Source organism: Nicotiana tomentosiformis, chromosome 6 (genome assembly GCF_000390325.3).
Source record: "Nicotiana tomentosiformis chromosome 6, ASM39032v3, whole genome shotgun sequence".
In the NCBI taxonomy this organism is placed as follows: Eukaryota; Viridiplantae; Streptophyta; class Magnoliopsida; order Solanales; family Solanaceae; genus Nicotiana; species Nicotiana tomentosiformis.
This window is the reverse complement of record NC_090817.1, coordinates 6,006,036-6,030,729: the sequence shown is the minus strand read 5'-3', so window position 1 is coordinate 6,030,729 and position 24,694 is coordinate 6,006,036. Positions and strand designations below refer to the sequence as shown.

General features: G+C 37.7%; 2 protein-coding genes across 2 annotated transcripts; both read right to left on the bottom strand.

Annotated features, from left to right (window-relative positions):
* Positions 1-9,262: 9,262 nt before the first annotated feature.
* LOC104096915 (uncharacterized) lies at positions 9,263-13,012 on the bottom strand. The gene is made up of 4 exons (XM_009603371.4): positions 12,016-13,012; positions 10,393-10,557; positions 10,242-10,293; positions 9,263-9,594 (listed from the first exon to the last, which is right to left on the bottom strand). The coding sequence occupies exons 1-4, from the start codon at positions 12,279-12,281 to the stop codon at positions 9,505-9,507; spliced, it is 573 nt and encodes a 190-aa protein (XP_009601666.1). The 5' UTR covers positions 12,282-13,012; the 3' UTR covers positions 9,263-9,504.
* Positions 13,013-15,115: 2,103 nt separating this feature from the next.
* LOC104096914 (mediator of RNA polymerase II transcription subunit 17) lies at positions 15,116-24,233 on the bottom strand. The gene is made up of 8 exons (XM_009603370.4): positions 24,023-24,233; positions 23,697-23,931; positions 18,106-18,219; positions 17,827-17,912; positions 17,316-17,700; positions 16,745-17,206; positions 16,350-16,661; positions 15,116-15,631 (listed from the first exon to the last, which is right to left on the bottom strand). Exons 1-8 carry the CDS (start codon positions 24,109-24,111, stop codon positions 15,308-15,310), a joined length of 2,007 nt encoding a protein of 668 aa, XP_009601665.1. The 5' UTR covers positions 24,112-24,233; the 3' UTR covers positions 15,116-15,307.
* Positions 24,234-24,694: the final 461 nt, after the last annotated feature.

The window sequence follows — 24,694 nt, the reverse complement described above, 5'->3', positions numbered from 1 at the left end:
GGCCATAAACTGGAATGGCGACCGATTCTTAGATTTTCGTATGTTATAGCCCACACCTCCTAGATGGGTGGGGCGCTAGGACCCGGATCCCCTAAACTTTTATCGGCCCTTCAAAAATGACCTAAGTAACAATAGTCATCGTCTCGCCATGAACGTTACTCGTTGTTTAGCATTTTAAGGCAACAAAACTGGAACGACAACCGATTCCCAGATTTTCACGTGCTATAACACATGCCTCCTGCATGGGACCGGGCGCCCGAACCCGTATCTCCTAAAATTTTACTGGTCCGTCAAATATGACCTAAGGAACAATAGTCACTGCCTCGCCATGATCGTTACTCGCTTTTTTGCATTTTAGGGCCATAAAAGTTGAATGGCGATCGGTGGCCAGATTCTCGTATGCTATAGCTCACGCCTCCTACATGGACCCGGGCGCCCGGACCCAGATCACCTAAAATTTTTCCGGCCCATCAAAAAACAACATAAGGAACATTAATCTCTGCCTCGCCATGACCATTATTCCTTTTTTGGCGTTTTAGGCCATAAAACTTGAATGGCAACCGATTCACAGATTTTCGTGTTCTATATGGGCCTGGACGCCCAGACCCGGATCGCATTAAATTTTGCCGGCCCAAATGACCTAAGGAATAATAGTCACCGCCTCGATATGACTGTTACTCATTTTTGGCGTTTTAGGGCCATAAAACTAGAATGACGACCGATTATTCTATTTTCGTGTGCTATAGCCCAAGTCTCCACCATAAGCCCGGGCGCCCGGACCTAGATCACCTAAAATTTTACTGGTCTATCAAAAACTTCCTAAAGAACAACAATCACCGCCATACCACTACCGTTACTCGTATTTTGGCGTTTTAGGGTCGTAAAACTAGAATTTACCTGATTTCTACATTTTCGTATGATACAGCCCATGACTCATGCATGGGCTTGGGCGCCAGAACCCGGATCACCTAAAATTTTGCTGGCCCATAAAAAATGACCTAAGGAATAATAGTCACCGTCTCACCATGACCGTTACTCGTTTTTTGATGTTTTAGGGCCTTAAAACTAGAATTCCGCTTGGTCTCAGATTTTCGTGTGCTATAGCCCACGCCTCATGTATGGGCCCGGATGCCCGGACTTGAATTGTCTAAGATTATACTAGACAATCAAAACTGACCTAAGGATCAATAGTTATCGACTCACCTTGACCGTTTCTCGACTTTTGGCGTTTTAGGGCCATAAAATTAGAATTTCGCCCGATTCTTAGATTTTCGTGTACTATAGCCCACACCTCCGGCCCATAAAAAATGACCTAAGGAACAATAGACATCACCTTGCCGTGACCGTTACTCGTGTTTTGGCGTTTTAGGGTCATAAAATTAAAAATTTTCTCAATTCCTAGATTTTCGTGTGCCCACACCTCCTGCATAGGCCCGCGTGCTTGGACTCGGATCGCCTGAAATTTTGTCGGCCCATAAAAAATGACCTAAGGAACAATAGTCACCTCCCTGCCATGACTGTTGCTCGATTTTTGGCATTTTAGGGCCATAAAACTAGAATTTTATCTGATTCCCACATTTTCGTGTGCCCACGCCTCCCACATGGGCCCGGGCGCTTAGACCTGTATCGCCTAAAATTTTGCCGACCCATAAAAAATGACCTAAGGAACAATAGTCATCGACTCTCTATGACTGTTACTCATTTTTTGACGTTTTAAGGCCATAAAACTGAAATTTTGCCCAATTCCTAGATTTTTGTGTGTTATAGGCCACGTCTCCTACATTAGCCCGAGCGCCTGGATCCGGATCGTATAAAATTTTTTCAGCCTATCACAAATAACATAAAGAACAATAGTCACCGCCTTGCTATGATCGTTACTCATTTTTTGGTATTTTAGGGCCATAAAATTAGAATTCCGCCTGATTACTAGATTTTCGTTTGCTATAGCTCACGCCTCTTGCACGGGCCCGGGCACCTAGATCCGCATCGCCTTAAATTTTGTCATTCCATAAAAAATAACCTATAGAACAATAGTCGCCGCCTCGCCATGACCGTTACTCATTTTTTGGTATTTTAGGGCCATAAAATTGGAATGGCGACCGGTAGCTAGATTTTCGTGTGCTATATCCCACGCTTCCTGTACAAGCCCGGCGCCCGGACCCGGATCGCCTAAAAAAACCTAAGGAACAATAGTCATCGTCTCTCCATGACCGTTACTCGTTTTTGGCGTTTTAGGGCCATAAAACTGGATTCCCGCCCGATTGGTTTGCCATGACCGTTTCTTGTTATTTGGCACTTTAGGGCCATAAAATAGGAATTCAGGACGATTTTCGATTTTTCGTGTGATAATATCCACGTAATCTTCATGAAGTCAGGCGATCGGCTCCGAATCACCTAAAATTGTTTGGGCCCATAAAAAATGACCTAATGAACAATAGTCATTTGCTTTACCATAACCGTTCCTTTTCTTTGTGTTTTAGGGCCATAAAACAGAAATTCAGGAAGATTTCTAATTTTAGTCTGCTAATGTCCACGCCATGGTTGGCCTGTAATTACGTTGGGTCATAAGAAACAGCTTAGTGACCAATACTCATTGCTTCTCTATGATTTTCGGGTTTATATTTTATGTTTCGGGGTCATGCAACATGAATATATGATGATATTAACTTTTTCATGTGTATTAATACATGTTGTTTTTGTAAAAACATTTACGGACTCTGATTGGCCTGGAATTTTGCATGCCCATAGAAAACGGCTTAGTGACCAATACTCACTACTTTGTCATGACTTCCGAGTTTATTTTCTGGCGTTTTGAGGTCTTGCAACACGAACTTATTCTTATATCTACTTTTCGTGTGTATTAATACATGCTGATTTTGTTATAAAAAAAAATATGGACTCTGATTAGCCTGAAGTTTCGTAGGTCCATAGGAAATGACCTAGTGACCAATACTCATTGCTTCGCCATGTCTAATGTTGCTTTTTGGCCACTTTTTCGTATTTATTAGTACATGTTGATTTTGTAAAAAATATTATCGTACTCTGATTGGCCAAAACTTTTATAGGTTCATAGGAAACGACCTCATTGGTTCACCATGACTTTTGGGTTTATTTTTTGGTATTTTACTGCAACATGAATTTATGACTATATCTACTTTTTTATGTGTATTAGTACATAGTGATTTTGTAGAATTTTTTTCGGCAAACTTTGATTGGCCTGAAATTTTGTAGGTCATTAGAAACAACCTAGTGATCAATACTCATTGCTTTGTCATGACTTTCGAGTTTATTTTCTGGCGTTTCAAGGTCATGCAACACGAATATATGATTATATTCACTTTTTCGTGTATATAAATACATGCTAATTTTGTAGAATTTATTTGACGGACTCTTATTGGCCTGAAATTTTGTAAGTCCACAAGAAACGTGCTAGTGACTGATACTCATTGCTTTTCTATGACTAGTGTTGCTTTTGGATTTGGGTCATGCAACACAAATTTATGACTATGTCTATTTTCGTGTATATTATGTATATTGAACATTCAATATACATAACCCCCATTGTGCCATTATTATGATACTACCATTCAAAAGAAATCATTGAGCTCAAGTACCAGAGATTACTTCAATCTTTATTGCAAGTCAAGCACTTCTGAAAATTCACAAAGATGAAATGCTGTAGGTTTCCACTTAAGGAAACTAATCTGACAAAAGGCAAATAAGGTTCTTCATACTGTTTCTTGTTCACTTACTATACCTGAAATATTTGGAAGATTAAGTGGTGGAGCTCCTTTTAGGATCGATTCTAGCCAACTTAACAAATTTCATTAGATGCTAATATTAGGATTTGGTTTCACAGAAATAGTAGCTTGATATTATGGGTGTATTCCTTTCTAAGTATCCAGGTGAATAGTCATGACGAGGGCACCCAGGGATGTAGCCTAACAATAAATAAAGCGAATTCAAACTTGGAAAATCGAGGTTCATGTCCGATGGAATAGTTATAGTGCGTACAAACCGGCTAGGAGTTATCACCAAAAAGTGTGAGTCGTGACATAGTTCATGAGGGAAACAATTTACTCTTTGTTCAGCATGTATGTTGCAAAATATTATAGAATCCAATGCACTTTTGAAACACTATCAAAACTTACAAATATTTACTTCATTCAAAACTAATCGTTCAAAAAGAAACTTTGAACTACTGCAATGGATCTGAATGGTTCATTACCCGTATACACCTTCGGCTATATGCACCTTCAGCTAAGTCAGTGAGATGTAAATTTTGTCCTTGTTAACCCAACGTATCTAATCTGTACGAAGCAAATCAGTTTGCGGCTTGAATGTCCCGAGCAGCAAGACCTGGATCGCCTAAAGTTTTGTCGGTCCATCAATAATGACCTAAGGAACAATAGTTATCCCTTCGCCATGACCGATACTCGTATTTTGATTTTTGAGGTCCACAAAATTTGAGTTCTGCACGATTTTCAGATTTTCTTGTGCTATTGCCCACGCCTCCTATATGGTCCCGGGACTCGGATCGTCTAAAATTTTGCCGGCCCATCAAAAACGACCTTAGGAACAATAGTCACCGCCTCGCCATGGCCGTCACTCATATTTTGGTGTTAGAGCCATAAAACTGGAATTCTACCTGATTCCTAGATTTTCGTGTGATAGGCCCGCGTGCGGGACTCTGATCACCAAAATTTTTCCCGACCCATAAAAAACGACGTAAGGAATAACAGTTACTGCCTCGCGATGACTGTTACTCATTTTTTGGCATTTTAGGGCTATAAACTGGAATGGCGACCGATTCCTAGATTTTCGTACGCTATAGTCCACACCTCCTAGATGGGCTGGGGCGCTCGGACCCGGATCGCCTAAAATTTTATCAGCCCTTCAAAAATGACCTAAGGAACAATAGTCACCGCCTCGCCATGAACGTTACTCGTTGTTTGGCGTTTTAGGGCAACAAAACTGGAACGACGACCGATTCCAAGATTTTCACGTGCTATAGCCCATGCCTCCTGCATGGGCCTGGGTGCCCGGACCTGTATCTCCTAAAATTATGTTGGCCCATCAAATATGACCTAAGGAACAATAGTCACTGCCTCGCCATGATCGTTACTCGCTTTTTTGTATTTTAGGGCCATAAAACTTGAATGGCTATCGGTGGCCAGATTCTCGTATGCAATAGCTCACGCCTCCTATATTGAGACGGGCGTCCAGACCCGGATCGCCTAAAAAAAATTCGGCCCATCAAAAACGACCTAAGGAACATTAGTCACTACCTCGCCATGACCATTTCTATAGCCCACACCTCCTGCATGGGCCCGGACGCCCAAACCCGGATCGCATTAAATTTTGTCAGCCCAAACGACCTAAGGAACAATAGTCACCGCCTCGACATGATCGTTACTCGTTTTTGGCGTTTTAGGGCTATAAAACTAGAATGACGCCCGATTATTCGATTTTCGTGTGCTATAGCCCAAGTCTACTGCATAGGCCCGGACGCCCAGACCTAGATCACCTAAAATTCACCAGTCTATCAAAAATGTCCTAAAGAACAATATTCACCGCCACACCATTACTGTTACTCATTTTTTTGGCGTTTTAGGGTCATAAAACTAGAATTTGACCGATTTCTAAATTTTCGTATGATATAGAACACGACTCTTGCATGGGCTCGGGCGCCAGAACCCGGATCACCTAAAATTTTGCTGGCCCATAAAAAAATGGCCTAAGGAATAATAGTCACCGTCTCACCATGACCGTTACTCATTTTTTGACGTTTTAGGGTCATAAAATTAGAATTCCGCTTGGTCTCAAATTTTCGTGTGCGATAACCCACGCCTCATGTATGGGCTTGGGCGCTTGTACTTGAATTGTCTAAGATTTTACTAGACCATCAAAACTGACCTAAGGAACAATAATCATCGACTCACCTTGACCATTTCTCGATTTTGGCGTTTTAGGGCCATAAAGCTAGAATTCCTTTAGTGTGCTATAACCCACACCTCCAGCCTATAAAAAAAAAAAACCTAAGGAACAATAGACACTTCCTCGCCATGATCTTTACTCGTTTTTTGGCGATTTAGAGCTATAAAATTAAAATTTTGCTCGATTCCCAGATTTTCGTGTGCCCACGCCTCCTGCATAGGCCCGGGCGTCTAGACTCGGATCGCCTAAAATTTTGCCGGCCCATAAAAAATGACCTAAGGAACAATAGTCACCGCCTTGCCATGACAGTTGCTCGATTTTTGGCATTTTAGGGCCATAAAACTATAATTTTGTCTGATTCCCATATTTTCGTGTGCTATAACCCACGCCTCCTGCATGGGCCCGAGCGCTTAGACCTGTATCGCCTAAAACTTTGCCGACCCATCAAAAATGACCTAAGAAACAATAGTCATCGCCTCTCTATGACTGTTACTCATTCTTTGACGTTTTAAGGCCATAAAACTGAAATTCCGTCCGATTCCTAGATGTTTGTGTGTTATAACCCACGCCTCCTACATTGGCCCGAGCGCTGGACCCGGATCGTCTTAAATTTTACCGGCCTATAACAAATGACATAAGGAACAATAGTTACCGCCTTGCTATGATCGTTACTCGTTTTTTGGCGTTTTAGGGCCATAAAATTAGAATTCCGCGTGATTACTAGATTTTCGTTTGCTATAGCTCACGCCTCCTGCACGGGCCCGGGCGCCTGGATCTGCATCGCCTAAAATTTTGTCGTTCCATCAAAAATGACCTATAGAACAATAGTCGCTGCCTCGCCATGACCGTTACTCATATTTTGGCATTTTAGGGCCACAAAATTGGAATGGCGACCGATAGCTAGATTTTCGTGTGCTATATCCCACGCCTCCTGCATAAGCCCGGGCGCCCGGACTCGGATCGCCTAAAATTTTTCCGACTCATCAAAAATGACCTAAGGAACAATAGTCACCGCCTCTCCATGACCGTTACTCGTTTTTGGCATTTTAGGGCCATAAAACTGGATTCCCGTCCGATTGGTTTGCCATGACCGTTTCTTGTTATTTGGCACTTTAGAGCCATAAAATAGGAATTCGGGACGATGGGCTCCGAATCCCCTAAAATTGTTTGGGCCCATAAAAAATGACCTAATGAACAATAGTCATTTGCTTTGCCATAACCGTTCCTCTTCTTTGCGTTTTAGGGCCATAAAACAGAAATTCAGGAAAATTTCTAATTTTAGTCTGCTAATGTCCACGCCATGGTTGGCCTGTAATTACGTTGGGTCATAAGAAATGGCCTAGTGACTAATACTCATTGTTCTCCATGCTTTTCGGGTTTATATTTTATGTTTCGGGGTCATGCAACATGAATTTATGATGATATTAACGTTTTCGTGTGTATTAATACATGTTGGTTTTGTAAAAATATTTACAGACTCTGATTGGCCTGAAATTTTGCATGTCCATAGAAAACGGCCTAGTGACCAATACTCATTACTTTGTCATGACTTCCGAGTTTATTTTCTGGCGTTTTGAGGTCTTGCAACACGAACTTATTCTTATATCCACTTTTCGTGTGTATTAGTACATGCTGATTTTGTTATAAAAAATATGGACTCTGATTAGCCTGAAATTTCGTAGGTCCGTAGGAAATGACCTAGTGACCAATACTCATCGATTCGCCATGCCTAATGTTGCTTTTTAGCCACTTTTTCGTATGTATTAGCACATGTTGATTTTGTAAAAAAAAATTATCGTACTCTGATTGGCCTAAACTTTTATAGGTTCATAGGAAACGACCTCATTGCTTCGCCATGACTTTCGGGTTCCTTTTCTGGCGTTTCGTGGTCATGCAACACGAATTTATGACTATATCCACTTTTTCGTGTGTATTAGTACTTGTTGATTTTGTAGAATTTTTTTGACGGATTCTAATTAGCCTGAAATTTTTTAGGTGCATAGGAAACGATCTAGTGACCAATATTCATTGCTTTGGCATGACTCCCCAGTTCATTTTTGGTATTTTGGCTTCATTTTTTGGTGCTTTGATACAAATTTATGAGCATATCTACTTTTTCATGTGTTATATACATGTTGATTTTGAAGATTTTTTTACGAACTCCGATTGGCATAAAATTTCGTAGGTCCATAGGAAACGGCCTAGTGACCAATACTCATTGCTTCGCCATGACTTTCGAGTTCATTTTATGACGGTTCGAGGTCACGCAACACGGATTTATGACTATCCACTTTTTCGTGTGTTAGTACATGTTGATTTTGTAAAAAAATTAAAATTTAACACTCTGATTGGCATGAAATTTTGCGGGTCCATTAGAAACGGCCTAGTGACCAATACGCATTGTTTCCTCATGACTTTCGAGTTCAATTTCTGGCATTTCGGGGTCATGCAACACGAATTTATAGTTATATCCACTTTTTCGTGTGTATTAGTACATGTTGATTATGTAGATTTTTTTGACGAACTCTGATTGGTCTGAAATTTCGTAAGTCCATAAGAAACGGCCTAGTGACAAAAACTCTTGCTTCGCCATGACTTTCGTGTTCAATTTTTAGTGTTTCGGGGGTCATGCAACACGAATTTATGACTATATTTACTTTTTCATTTGTATTAATATATGTTGATTTTGTGGAATTTTTTTGATAAACTCTGATTGCGTTATATTGATATATGAATGAGAGCATTCAATCCAAAATTTAAAGGCATAATGCATTAGTTCAAAATTTCTATTAACCAGTTTGAACATTCAATATATATAACCCCATTGTGCCATTATTATGATACTACCATTCAAAAGAAATCATTGAGCTCAAGGTACCAGAGATTGCTTCTATCTTTATTGCAAGTCAAGCACTTCTGAAAATTCACAAAGATTTAAGTGGTGGAGCTCCTTTTAGGATCGATTCTAGCCAACTTAACAAACTTCATTAGAATAAGAGCAAATGCTAATATTAGGATTTGGTTTCACAGAAATAGTAGCTTGATATTATGGGTGTACTCCTTTCCAAGTATCCAAGTGAATAGTCATGACGAGGGCACCAGGGATGTGGCCTAACAGTAAATAAAGCGAATTCAAACTTGGAAAATCGAGGTTCAAATCTCGACAGAGATAAGTGATTTTTCCCATCTGCCTAAGTATTGGTGGATAGAGTTACTGGTACTTGTGCTTGGTGGGAGGTAGCATGTCCGATGGAATAGTTGTGTGTGCAAACCAGCTAGGACACCATTTGTTATCACCAAAAAGTGAGAGTCATGACATAGTTCATGAGGGAAACAATTTACTCTTTGTTCAGCATGTATGTTGCAAAATATTATAGAATCCAATGCACTTTTGAAACACTATCAAAACTTACAAATATTTACTTCATTCAAAACTAATCGTTCAAAAAGAAACTTTGAACTACTGCAATGGATCTGAATGGTTCATTACCGTATACACCTTCCGCTATATGCACCTTCAGCTAAGTCAGTGAGATGTAAAATTCTGTCCTTGTTAACCCAACGTATCTAATCTGTACGAAGCAAATCCGTTTGCGGCTTGAATGTCCCCAGAACCAAATATGGAAGTATAACCATGCAAGCCATGAATAGAGTGAACTGCAAAACATAGAAGTCAAGGCAATAATGTTCAATCAGATGTGAGAAACTGCTAAGACAGACAAGAAACGGAAAGGAAGAGGTAATACTCTAAAATGCAATGATTTTAAAAGTGAAAAGTGCAAAAATGCAACAAGGTCCAGGGGCCTTAAAGCGAGAAGTGAAGCGCGCAATTTACGGAATTAAAAAATATCAAACAACGTTAAATTTAGTACAATAAAAGTTGAATTGCAATTAAAATAACTAATTTTAGCATCTAATATACAATAATGCCAAGATTAATCCAACTCCTTAAAACCGAAATCCAAAGAAGTATCTGATTCTTGTTGAATGTGAACCATTATTTGAAGCACAAACTTCTCTAAAGTACATGGCTTCACCTATGAAGCCATAATCTCTCGCTTTGCAACGCTTCGTCGCCTTAAGTAACGAAGCAATGGCTTTTAATAACATTGCTTGAAAGATATGTTGAATAAACATTTTTAGTTTCTGCCTTTGGTAGGCAATCATTATTTGATTCTCTTACATGATTCATTGAAAACTATTAGTTATTTGAAGTTGGTCAACTGTATACTGGTTAAACATAAAATAAAGGGACAATAATAATCAAAGGAAATAAATAACGTTTAGTTAAGTTCAGGTCATACCACAAGAGGAAGGGTCAACAAGCTCCAAATAGGCCACAGAGCATAACAGAACCTAAAACAAACAACTCGTAAATCTCATTTGATCTAGAAGTTTGAAACTATATCTGTGTATTACTATTTGGATGCACAAATAATTCATTATATCTCTTACAATAGGAAAGATAGGAGCCCAAGCACAGTGATGAAGGGAAGGGCAGCTGTACTGGAAATCTCCCACTTCTCATATGACTTCCGGACACCCAAAGCCAACATACTTGTATATAAGAAAAACATAACATTCAAACCAACACCAAACATCCCAATGTATAGTGGTATTCTGCAACAAAAATGTGAAGAATCGATGAATAAAGCTCCCAATTTATGGCCAAAATGTGCAAGTTTCCTCAAAGCATTATCGGTGAAAAAGTCAAGCAGCTTTAGTAATTCATAGATATCTCATGCATCTTTCTAACAGGCAAACAGCTGCAGTTTGTCAAGTTATAAAAGGATGCTTACATGAAAGAACAGCGTGGATATCTGTATATTTTGGTATCCATTAGTCCAAAAATGATCCTTAAATGGAAGCGAAAATTACATGGTCCAATAGCATTAGCGGTTGAAGAAACTAATTAGGCATTTGGTGAGCTCTATATATGAATCCAAAAAGTTTCCAAACAACAAATATGCTATATTTTTCCTTGTATTCCAACACACATGCTATATTATTTCTTCGATCTAGAGACTAGAGTGAAATAGAAGTTGGAGGAAGAGAGCTTATATATTCATTACCATGGTATATTTCAAATTATCTTACCGTTGCATGCATACTCTTGCTAATAACGACACACCTAATGCAGTGTTTCTCCATCTCTGAATGTAATGAAGCAAAAGAAGAGGTTTCGAAGGTCACCACCTAAATGTCATTATTCAACGCAAGGAGAAAATTGGTACTTAAGACAGGTGCATTTTCAACTCGGTAAAATAGTCTAATGGAGCCAATCCAAAGGACCCATTATCAAGAGAAAAGAAGATGCAAAACAAATGAAAAGATGACTAAAAATTAAAAGTGTACCTAGACATTTCTGACATCTAATAATTGGAGTGTCTCTAACATAAAAGTAAGTTACTTAAAGCACTTGAATTTGCTAATCATTTTCGCTATGCTACAGGATAAAAGCATTATAAACAAGCATATCGTTCCAACCAAAGAAAAAGGTTGTTTGGAAATCTTTCAACTAATAATTCGAAACAATATTTGACATGGTTTACATATGCAAGTGTAAAAACAACCAATCCAATTCAAGAAGCACAGTAGCCAAAACATTAGCTACATCTATTCACATCATGTGAGTTAGCTAAAACATCAAAGATGAGCAATATGCGAACAATTGAGGCAGTAGTATATACTATGTAGACAGCAATTAAACTACACCATTTTTACTAATGCTTGTTTGGAATTGAGATTAGATGTTTTTTTTCTCTTCAAAATTAACCTATCATTCTCTTTTTGCCCTCTTTCCCTTTTAGGAGAGCAAAACATTTATGCTACACCGTCAAACTTCTCTATAACAGTCATCTTTTATAACAACACTTCACTATAACGATCAAGTTTTCTTTGGAACCAATTCTCATGTTATGTTATAATACATGTTCTCTATAATAGCACTTCGCTATAGCAGCCAAAAAATGTCCAGAACTAACGAGTCTGTTATTAAGAGGATTGACTATATATGGAATAGCAAATAGGACTCTAAAGTAATCTAAGTCAAAGGAGAAATTGAACTTGTAGGCTTACCTCCTAATTCGACCATCATGCCACAAAAGGAAAATCAAATTATGATGCCAATCACCATAGTATACAATGAATAATGCAGAAGCAATCCAAAGAAAATTCTCTAAGATCTCAGTCCATGTCCTTGTCCTGGGAACTGGAATTGTCTGTGATTGCGAAACGAACCTAGAACAAGCATCATCCTCAAGATCATCGCCACTCGAACCATACCCTTGACTTAGCCTCTGCCTCACATATCCACCACCACCAACTGGTGTTCCACCAGACATATTAACACAAAATTGTTCTATACCAAAAAAAATCAACAAATTTCCCTTTTTTGTAACTCCTTCAAGTTATCTCATAAGTCAATTTAGCTGAAAAAAGCAATCAAACAAACCAGCTCCCAGCAAAAAAAATCTCTAAATTCTCTATAATACCTAACAAAAATCCAACCCCAATTCACTTGTAAAGAATCAAAAAATGCCAACTATATAACAATAAAAAGTAACTGTATCTCCCACCAGTTACCAAATTGCAGCTCATTCAACTGAACCCTACATGCCCCCACTTGAATCAAGATTCACACAAGACTTAACTAAATGGTCTAATCTCTAAAACCCATATCAAGAATACAAAATTCTCACAAACCCAAATCAAAGATCAAAACTTTTTGACAACCCAATTCATGAAATAGCAAGATTATTACTATAAATCAAGAAACCCCATCAGTACCAGAAAAAAGAGAACTCTTTAGGTCAATTATCGAATACCCAAAACGTAAAAACCCAAAGGTTTTTTCACATTAGAGTAATCAATGAACAATTAATGCATATAAGCACAACAAGTGCTGTTACTAATGACAAGAAAAGAAGACAATAAATGGTTTTTAAGAGACTTCGGTTGGGCTTTTTTGTTTTGTATAGAGAGAGAAAGAGATCTGCGCATGTAAGTTGAGAGTAGTGAAGAGATTGACAGTTGGGGTAATGCCAGATTCGTTTCTTGTACCTTAGGTAGAATGTTTTTGATTGAAACCTTTTTAAATATATACTTCCTTTATTTGATTCACTTTTGGAAAATTTAAGATGTTTAGTTTAAGTTTATTGGCAGTAAATATTAGTAGAAGTTACTTTTCCATATCTAAGTTTTTTCTTTGTTTTGTTTTTTCGCATTATGTTTCGTGACGGGCAACAAATTGTCCTTAATATGAGAAATATATAATTTTTAACCGCTCTCGACAAAATCTATAAGTTTTAAATATACCATATAGGCCCGTTAAATTGTTATTTATTACGATAGGCTTTTCTCTTCTTTTATTTTACAAAATAATCTTATCTATCAACATATGGTAAAAGGGGTAGAGATTATCTTTACATAGTTAGCAAGAAATTAAGAAAGGTCTAATTGGATTGTAGTCACTTTTTTATTATTAAATTTGAACTCGTGACATTATAATTTGAGTTGTAATATCTAGAGATGAATTGTTTCCATCATGACAAAAGAAAAATGAAGTTAAAACTAGCAAATTAATCTCGTGTATGGTAGTTTTATTTCGATAAAAAATTTATTCGTAATATTGTTTGCTCACAATATCAATTATCCGTCGTTGAAAATGTTGATGATTAATCTCACTAGTAAAAAGGGAGTCTCATTGTGAGACATATAAAACTTTATAAGTATTATGCCTATTTATGCATCTTAATAGAGATAACTCCATTATACAAAAGAAAAGTTTAATAAAAATTAACACCTTGGGATTAGCTTAAAATTCAATATAATATGTGACTGCTCCTAACGGAAACTAACTTTATGGTATAAATAAAATAAAGTGGTTTTATGACACTACATCAGAGATGTTTTGAGATATAGTAATATATTTTGGTGGAGACAAGAATTAAAATTTTAAAATAGTAGGACCATATTGCCTTTTGTGCCATGGCAAGAGTAATGTTCAAAGTAAGCATGCTTTGCTTGCCCACAACTCCACTCCTTTATAAAAGTTTATTTTTTAAAAATGTCCACTTTGAGTCCAGAAAACCACATCCCTTATCTAATTTAAAATATTATTGCTAAACAAAGCTTAAATATATGGACTTTTTGAGGACCTACATATGGTAAATAATTATTTGAAAAAAATTAAAGTGAGAATACGTATTACTGAACTATAACTAAATGATATATATATATATATATATATATATATATATGAGAAATATATTTCTTGTATTCTAGTTTGGTATAAATATAGAGTTTGCTTAAAGTCTAACTGGCTATGTAACTTTCTAGAATGAAACTTGGAAGTCAGCTTTTCTCCATATATGGCATTACCTCTTTGGATAATATAATATAATATAATAAAATAATAAAAAGAAAAAAAAACAACTCGATACACAAAATATTCCTCATTCATGCAAGATCCGGGGAAGTATCGCATCCCAAGGGGTGTAATGTAGATAGCGTACCCCTAATGCTACTTCCACGACTCGAATCTATGACCTATAGGTTACACGGAGATAATTTTACCGTTGCTCCAAAAATCTCCTTTAATAATATAATAACAGGTTGAAAAGAAAAAAAAAAAAGATAATATAATAATAGTAACAACTGCAAATGGCTATACTAAATATTGGTTTTAAGATAGATTTGAGTGGAGTTCATGTTGATGAAGCTTCTCTTCTTAGTGGTTTAGAAGTCTTGTCAGAAATTGTTATCTTATTTATTGTGATGAAGTGTTTGGTTTATCTCTAATAAGTATTGATGAATGACGATAAATTGGATATAGACAAATGAAAGAGACCCAATTAAAATGCAAACTCCACTCTTTACAGCCACAAAAGGGAAGGTTTCTTGATTAAGCTTCTCTCTGTATGTTTTGATGACTGAAAACTGCCAAAACTTGACTTGAAAATAGAAACTTGAAAATTTCCTTCTCACCAAATCAGACTAAAAATTGTTTTTAGCTGCAAAATGATGCATGCATTAAGTGGTTTTTGCAAGAATTGTAGGCAGGAGAAAACAATGTATTTACACAAAGGAGAACAAGAAAACACTATATTATATACTAAAGTACCCAAAGTTTCTCCAACCGATGGAAACAACCCAACAAACAATTTACTAGGCAAAATTGAATGCACAATGATTTAGCTATGAGCTATTGGATGAATGATATTGTCAGCTACACAATTTGAACAGTTTATTCTTTTCGCTAAACAGTAGAGCTCTAGTTGCAAAAACACTATATAAAAGGAGACAGTTTTTGGACGCGGGAATTTGAAAATCTGCTAGTCAATTACAAGTACAAAATGTTTCAGACAACTCAATGGCCTGCAGTACTACTTAGGCTAACCATATCCATTAAGGTCGAGTATAACACTTCCAAAGATAAGTAACCTAGAAATTTCCTTGTTTCTGATTCACCATTGTTGATGTCCATATTAAGTTTGCTTTCTTCACAGAATCCGTCGTTCATTACCAACCACCATGAAATACATCCTTGAAGATCTTCAGGGTCCACATGTGCCACCAGACAAAGTGTTTCGCCTTGCTCTAGCTCAAATGACAAGGATAAAAAGTCCCGGTTTGCTTTGATACCAACCATAAGGGCTTCCTCGTGAAGCCACCGTATCACCTGGCTGGCAACCTGTAGCAGAAATTAATAGCTTGAATTAAGGACATGTTGATGACTGCGTTTTTAGGCATTGCCTTCTAATGTAGATCGTATATCGATTTGTTAATAGAAAAGGAAGGGTACAATGTTGGTCTTTTTAGTTTTCATTTTGTCATAACCAAGAGATCTCCGAGCGCCAACTAGGGCACGGTTCCGAACTTGATGGATAATGGGCACCCCTCTATCCTTCTCCAATTAAATACCATTAAATACCAGATTTTTGTCAGAAATAGAGTTCAAACTCGTGATGTGCGCCTAACCCACACATCATGAGCTACGGTTACCAGTTGACCAAAGCTCAAGGACGGAGAGGGGGGGGGAGGGGGGGTAATTGTGGTGTTTTTATGGTTAAAAAAAAACAATATTCCCCCTCTCCCTTATGACCATAGCAATCCACCATAAGTTTGGCCATCAACCACTACATAGCAAATTATCCTAGGCAGGGAGACAAACAATTTGAGAACCTTTTTTGCTATCACCCTCTCGTTGATCCTCGTGTCTCATAAATCTTCCCAAGAAATACAACAGAAAAAGATTCAGAAAACTTGGGTGGTTCAACAGAATCACAGGAAAAGTAAGAGGAGCAAGTTCTAGGAAGAACAGAAGTTTATCAGGCCAGAAAATGAACTCTTTTTCATAGTATGTTACACTTTCAGATATTAAAACACAATAGTAAGAGGAGGACACAGACCTGCTGCAACAGTATCATTGGAAGATCTGACAAGTCACAGTCATATCTGTTCATGGGGCAAGTACTATCAGGCTTTCCTTTGAAGAGGCCAACAAGATTAGGAGCACCTTCCCCTTCCAGACTGATGCAATCGTCACGTACCATGACTTTTGTACGAAAGTGAGATTTCACATTCTTTACATAGTCAGATGAGTGAGACAGGCTTCCTGCATGGAGAATCGAATCAGGTACTATCATGGAAAGCGTCCATGATGATCTTCGAGAATGCCAACTGGGATGCGATATCAACTGGACATATGGTATCCTGCTAACCTACAGATAGAGCAAGAAATTCTTGAGATACATAATGATTACATTGCCTGGCAGCTTATAAGCCCAAAGAGGTAAGATCATACCAGACTTTCAAGCTCTGCAAGGACTTTGTTTGAGAAGATCCTATGAGCTAGAGAGACGCAGAAATGTCCCAAAAGATTAGGGCCATCTTTCGTGGGCGGAGCAGACGTTTGAGTTTTACCCAAAGATGATAATCTCTTTTTGGCTTTTATAAACACATGTTCATGAAAAATTTGTTGCAAATAAATTTCAAAACTAATTCGATTGGGAAACCCCAACTTCTTAAAGTTAAGTTTCCCTTCATCAAGCTTTGAAGCATCAACTGATTCAAGAGGCACAATAGCAGTTTCAGAATGTTCATCACCCACAGCATCAGCAGTCTGATCATCTTCAGTAGATGGCACAAGTGAAATTGACAGAGAAGCTCCTTGACCTATGCTTAAACGTAACAAGTTTTCTTGTATTCCTGTCACGTCAACACCCAAAGCTGGATTAAATGCTTCACGATTAACCAAATCAAACACCTGCAATGAGGGCCATTAAAATAATCAGACATCGAATTAGGTCACAAAAAAATGAAAAAGAAAACTAAAAGAGTACGAGAAAGCAAAAGGAGGGAACCTAGAAGTATACCTGCTCATCAAATATTGCTCGATGAACTTCACGGAGGGTTGAGTGAGTTTCTCTCACATGCTCATCATCACTTTTTTCTCTCTTAGTTTCTCCAGAAGAAACCTCAAAAGAGCCATTTGGTTTTGTTCTGCTTTCTTTTATGATGCCACTAGGTGCGCTTGCACCGAGAAACTCAAATTGAAGAGTGCGGCAGGAATTTGACGGCAAATTCACAGCCAGCATCCCAGCTGGATCATGCTCAACACGCACCACAGATGCAGAAGATGGGCGAAATGCAACTGCCGGATCATATAATGAATTGTCAAATAAATCAATGTAAAACCCTTCATTTCCAGAAGCAGCAGCAACCATCCGATGCCATTTAACCTTCCAATTTTGCTGCAATCTATCCGCTCATCAGGAAATACAAAGACAAAATTTTGAGGAAAGGCATAAAGACACGGTAGTCCAAATGATTGACTAGGTCTGTTCCCCAATGTACTAATACCATTAGTAGCCAAAAAGAACAAACCTGATAAGAGCACCATAGAATCTTGCTTCTCTAGCAACTTGTTGTTCCAATGCTTTGGCAGACTGCTTAAAATATTTCCCCAAATGCTGCAAAAGAAAAACAAAATTATGATACGCATACAGCTTTAATGCTGAAGTGCATAATTCAAATAAGAAAAAAACCACGAATGCTGTCTACCAACCATAAGATTAAAAAATAATTCAGTGGATTATTTGTTTAACTCAATCCTAGAACTATAGATCAACCAAAACACCCTGTAGAAGGGACAAAGAAAAATACACGGAAGCATTGCAGCTTGGTAGCCATGGAGACAGCAAGGTCCGACAGATGCTCGTTAGGCAATTGCTTTGGCCTGGTCATGCCAGCCACTGTCACTGCATCGTTTGCCTCCACCTGTATGCAGAACATCAGAGTCAGTAATGCAATAAATACTCCACACTTTCCCTTTGCACTAATCTATTCAGCTTATTCTGCCTAGAAAAGGTGGGCAGGAAGGGACTGAAGGAGGCAAATGGACTGAACAATCTCATGCCACCTTAAAACTAAGCCAAAAGCTTAAGTCGAATTCTCTAATACTTAGTTGTCTCTATCATTCTGACAATGAAGTGTAAATTGAGATGCCATCCTATCCCTGTTTCTTCTACAAATATTATCTATGAAACTGTATCACATAATTACTAATAAAATCAATGGGGCAGAGTAACCAGGAAATCAAATTCACGGAACTTGGATAAATCAAAAGTTAGTCATGGCTTGTTCTGCTTCTTTTTCTTATATAATACCCAATTTAATTTTTTTAAGAACAGAGTTAAAACCTGTGATTTGGTCAGTGCTTCGTCACAACATAATAATACACTTAAATACTATTTATGTGAAAGGATCACAAAAGAGCCCAAATGACAATTGCTAGTTCAGTAACACATTCAATAAGTTGACTATAAGCAAATTTATGCAAACATAACCTCACTGGACCATAAAGAAATGGAAACCTTCTCAAGACTTATACTCCGAGGCACGTGCACTATCTAGAACCAGTTACCCAAGTAGGTTAATTGACAATGAGGCTTAAAAGGACACTGAGGAGGTGATTTCTTTTGATAAGTACGTCTTATGAACAAAGAGAGGCACTGAGGTGATGCACAACTTTATGAATATCATCAGACGAAGCAAAACAAAGAAATAAATGGAAGAGAAGAAAATAATACATCATTGACTCCCTCAAGTAGCTCGTTTTATAGGAAAAGTTACAATATCCTAGGGAACCCACATTAGCAATATCTCCCTTCAATACAAGTGACTGCTTCAGCTAGATATTTCTGCATTGCATATCTCAATTGGATTTCTGGAGCTTAAATCCACATGGCAATCCTTATTGAATGAGGCATCACCACATTTCAGAAATATAGTTAAGCATATGCTCTACAAACTGAGCTAACTCATTCTGAAGCAAAACTCTTAACAGATAAGTTAGCAGCACTTCGCCAAAGCCTCACTCTCTTTCTGGAAATTCAGAACACAACTTTTCCAATAATTTACATGAGGGTCTAGAGATTAATGACCAGAATTTATGGTTTCCTAATACTTGTTCTGGAAATAATAGTGGTCATGCAAAACAGGAAGGAAATAGCTCAAGCGCTGCCTTGCTGATTTAATTCAAAAAGCCAAAACATCCTTGCTAACGAGTCCCAGAAATGTGGTATATCCAACATTAGACCTTCCCCGAAGGTTTTTATCACGCAGACATGAAATTTCCTATTGAAGCAACTTAGAGGTGGCTTCTCTTTTGAATAAAATAACTACTCCTTTGTTAATACTTAATAGGATGTCTTGAATTTCCTTTCTCTAACCACTTTTTCAAGTACAAACACAATGATATATGCGTGTAGTGTACAGTTTTCTATCTAATATATATCTCAATAATTGTATGTTCTGAACTAGATTCCTACCTTACTAGTATTACAACAACAACAACAGACCCAATATATTCCCAACAGGTGGTGTCTGGGGAGGGTAGTTGATGATAGACTATAATAGCGTATTTTAGTCGCTTATTACACTCTAATTTACTGCACTTTAATTGAGTTTGAGCTTTAATCGCTAGTGTTTTGCACTAAATGTGTGTTTTATGCCTTGTAGGAGTGATTCCGATCTATGTAGATGTTATGGAATGAATTCAAGCTATTCTGGAGCTTTGAAGTCCGAGTAAAAGCCCAAGGATTAAGTTGGGATCGTGTTCGGGGATCAACGGATGATAGTGCACTTTAAGAACGAAACGAAGAATCGAGCAGGCATACTGAGCATTGTCCAGTAAAATGCACATAACTTTTCCCTCAGAAGTCCGTTTGGGCTCCACAATATATCATTGGAAAGTTATTTAAAAAGGCTACAACTTTCATGTTTTACATTTTTCCAAACTGGTGCCCTCAAATTGCATGCTCTCTGAAGTTCCCCACAAGCACACCGCGTGGCGCGTCTCTCCATGCGGCGCGCCTGTTCAAATTTTAGAGAGCCAGAGTCCTATTTCGCGCGGGAGAAGGTATTTTCGTATGGGCCTGAGCCTACTTGGTATAAATACATCTAAAAACGTTATTTTTGTAACTTTTGACAGACTTTTGACCTAGGGAGAGCACAGAGCTGCCGTGGAGACCGGGTTTCATCTTTTCTTCCACCAAACTTAGTATTTTTTATGTTTCTTTGTATGATTTTTTGTTTGGCTACCATGTCTATATGGAGCTAAAAGCCTAAAACTTCACGTTCTAGGGTTGTGGTTCTTTCATGACTATTGTTATTCGAATATTGATTTTGATTTCTTGATTTATCGTATTGGTTTATTTATTCAAATTTTGTACTTAATTATTTGATTGCTTGATCACCAATTGAATACTATCTACGAATCTAGAGTTGAACTCGAAAGTGGGAATTCTAGATTGCATATAGGATTGAGTAGAGCAAGTCCTTGAACCTGGGCATCGGGGAATGGATTCGCGGTTTGGATAGACATATACCTAATTGCTTTGCTTGGTTGATTTACAGGAATTATAAATGCGTTTTTGTTAGTTCTAATTCTATAGACATATAGGCGTTAGGTTAGCTTGAATAGGCGAATAAGAACTCGACAGATTCTTATGAGTAATATTAACCATGTCAACCAATAAACCAGATAAATTAATCAGTCAATTCAATTGAAGAATACAATATGATTGTTAGATAGCTCATAACCCTAGATCGTTTTTCTCGCATTGATAACATAAAAATCTGCTATCCTTTTGTTCAGAGTTCACTATTTGTTTTTCTTTATTTTAATTAGTTTAGAATCAAATACTTCTAGGTTTAATTCTTGTTTAGATAGTTAGGATAGCCTAATTTAGTTAATAGTTAATCACAAGTCCTCGTGGGTTCGACATCCGACTTTTAGTCACTTTATTACTTGACGACCGCGTATACTTGCGTGTGCGTTTGGCCGCAACAGTAGTTTGTACGCAGACCTTACCCCTACCTAATGAAGGTAGAGAGGTTGTTTCCAATAGACCTTTGGCTCGGAAAGAAGAAGGGCAAGAAAAGGAAGAGAGAAGAAAAAGAGGGAGATCAAGGATAAGTGGTACCAAATAATAACAAGGAATACAATACCTGGGGCGAACAAAACCACATGATGCAAAAAAGATCTAAGAATGTGAAGGGGCATGCGTGCTACTAAGACTATTGGTGAGCAAATAAGAAACTTTCAACTACTTACTAACCTTCTACCCTAATCCTCTTCCTTCACACCCTCCTATCAAGGGTCATGTCCTGAGTGAGTTGAAGCAGCTTCATGTCCTGCCTAATCACCTCTCCCCAATACTTCTTAAACCTACCTCGACCTCTTCTCAAACCCGCCATGGCCAACCTCTCACACCTCCTAACGGGAGCATCAATGCTTCAACTCTTAACGTGTCCGAACCATCTCAACCTCGACTCCCGCATCTTGTCCTCCACGAGGCCAGTCCCACTTTGTCCCGGATATGGGTGGGCATAATACCGACCGAACCGGAAAAACCGAAAACCGATAATTTCGATTTTTTCGGTTCGGTTTTTTCGATTTTTCGGTCGGTTTGCGCTTTATATTTTAAAAAAGTTCGGTGATCGGTTCGGTTTTTGGTTTTGGTGCCCCAATTTCCGGTTAAACCGAAAAACCGAAATTTTAGTGTATAGGTTTTGGTGGGCTCTTCTTCACATATTAATCTCTAGCCCAATTTGCTTACCCACACTCTAAAGGCTGAAGTCCAAAAACCCATTTTTCAAAACCAAGCCCTTTTGTTAATATCTATATACATATAGTTTAGACTACGATTTCAGTTTACCAAATCCCTTTTCTATTTTCTCATTCAAGATTAGTTCCAGTTTAGAGGGTTCCTATTTAAGTGAAAGGCAAAAGATAACAGCTATAAAGACTAAGTTGTGCCTTTTGTTTTCTACTGTAGTATTCCTTGCTATTCATATTTTATGATACGTATTTAGTTTCTAATTTTTATTTTGGCGAAATGAAAATAATTTATATTTGAAATAATATATATAGTTACAAATGTACTGAAGTTGCTCCAAGGAGCTTCATAGGAAAGTTGAACGTATGGCCTCATTCTTTTTTCATCTTTGTGAGTTTGTGGTGTATTAGTATTTAACTAGTTAACTGGAGAAAATGTCCGATTAACTTTTAGAAAAAGCTAATTGTAAAAAACTTAATTTAAAGGCCTTTTTTTGGTAGAAAAAGCTCAATCAAAAATCCCTCAAACCGACCGAACCAAACCGAATATCGACCGAACCGAACTAAGGAAAATCGATAAAACCAAACTAATATTGGTTCGGTTATTGGTGCACCAAATGAAAAACCGAAAACCGATTAAACCGAGCCGAACCGACCGACGCCCACCCCTAGTCCCGGATAGCTTCATTCCTAATTTTATCTCTCCTGGTACACCCACACATCCATCTCAACATCTTCATTTCTACTACTTTTATCTTCTGCTACTTTCATTCCTACCTTACTAGTATTGATAACTAAAAAAATGTTTCAACCCACTTTCATGATTAACCTCAAATTTGCATTTAAACGAGTATGCTATACTCTCATAATAAAATTACATTACATTTGTCCGTGATGCAAACCCTATATCATCTGCCCCTATACATCTATTCAGCCTAAAACTGCAACAGACAAACAATCATTGGACGAACAATGAGTATAGATAAAGACGAATATCTTCCACTTTCAAACACATCATCAAGCTACAACACACAGTTTCTCCTCTTATGGTAACTGCACAACACACGACCAGCTAGGCACAATACACTTAACATGTACAAACAAACAATCAATCAACTAACACCTCAATCCCATACTAGATGGCATTGACTAATTCTAACTATTCATTTGCTTTATTCAAGCTCAATTCATTGAAAAATAAATTACTCGTCTTTTAAAGCATATTAGAGGCTCTTTAAATTAAGAGTTCCCTAAATCTCACATTTATCCCTATACTAACACATGAATCTTAAACCACACTCCACACAAACACCGCACCGAATGTAAGTATAACTACAATTGAACCTTAATCTCAACTAATTGGTTTTTTTAATTAACGACAGTGTCTAGGCTAGATTTCGCGCAAGTTGATTATTCCACTAGCAGGTAAGCTCAGACAAATGGAAAGAAATCACCTAGTGATTTTTTTTTTTACGATTTGAACCTTGATCTTCATTGACCACTAGGTTACACCCTTGGGGTGCTAAAATCAACTGATGCTATCAAGCGGTATTATGGAAATGAAGCTCAATCATTAAGATAATAATGTCACAAAATCCTGTACGGCGAGCGATAATGCTATTGTTAAACTTACAGTGTGAATCAGATCGATAATGACTTGAAGCTCTTGATGAGCCAACCGCAAATTCTCCACCAAACTCTGCCATTGCCATGGCTGCTGATTGCTACTTGTCTCCTTCGAAGAAGACGTAGAACTAGTACTGCTGCTTTTCTTCTTCTGCTTCTTGCTTGGCTCTTCTCTCTCCACCGCCCATGCAAAATCAATTCTCCTTATCAAATTCACTGTTTTCTCATCGTATCCTATATCACTGCAACAAACAATTAAGCAAAAGCTAAATCAAATTCAACATCGACATGTGTGTGTATTTAGAGAGAGAGATAGGGAGAGAGAGAGAATACGAAGGGAAGCGTTCGGCGCCTTTTTCTTCAATAAACTCTAGACGCTTGATTGGAAGCTTGTCGACGGAGATTTCGAGATCGCCGTTCATTTTCTGGCAGATTTTCCGGTCAGGGAATTTGTGAATTGTGCCCTAATGGGGAAGATACCCGTCGAAAAGAATTGGGCTTTCGGTTTGCTTAATCCATGGCCCTGGTAAAATCTGGGCTTACTGATTATTGGATGTGAGCTTTCTTGAAACATTTTGGGTAGAAATGACAGCAGGTAATCATTGTAAAGGGTTGTTATTTAAAAATTAGACAGTGTATCCTAAATTTTAATTTTTTAATTTAATTTTTTAGGGTAAAAATCCTAAAATTAAAATTTTTAGTTAAAATTTTTAGGACAAAATAAGTACCGGCTAATCCCGTCGCTATTTGTGTACTTTCCCCACTTTTGGTTGCATGGCAGGTTGCGTAAAAATGGCATGAGGTAGCCACTAAATAAGGTGGTGTTTATTTTTTATCCACCAATTCTAATATTGAGCAAAAATAGCCACTACTCTATTAAAATTAATATGAAAAGATATTTTTATCCTTTCTTCTATTTCTTTTATTCCCAAACCCTTCCCTTATACGCTTCTCTCATTTAAGTTCAGAGCCAAAATTTCATAGGCAAAATTCTGCTCCCTCAAT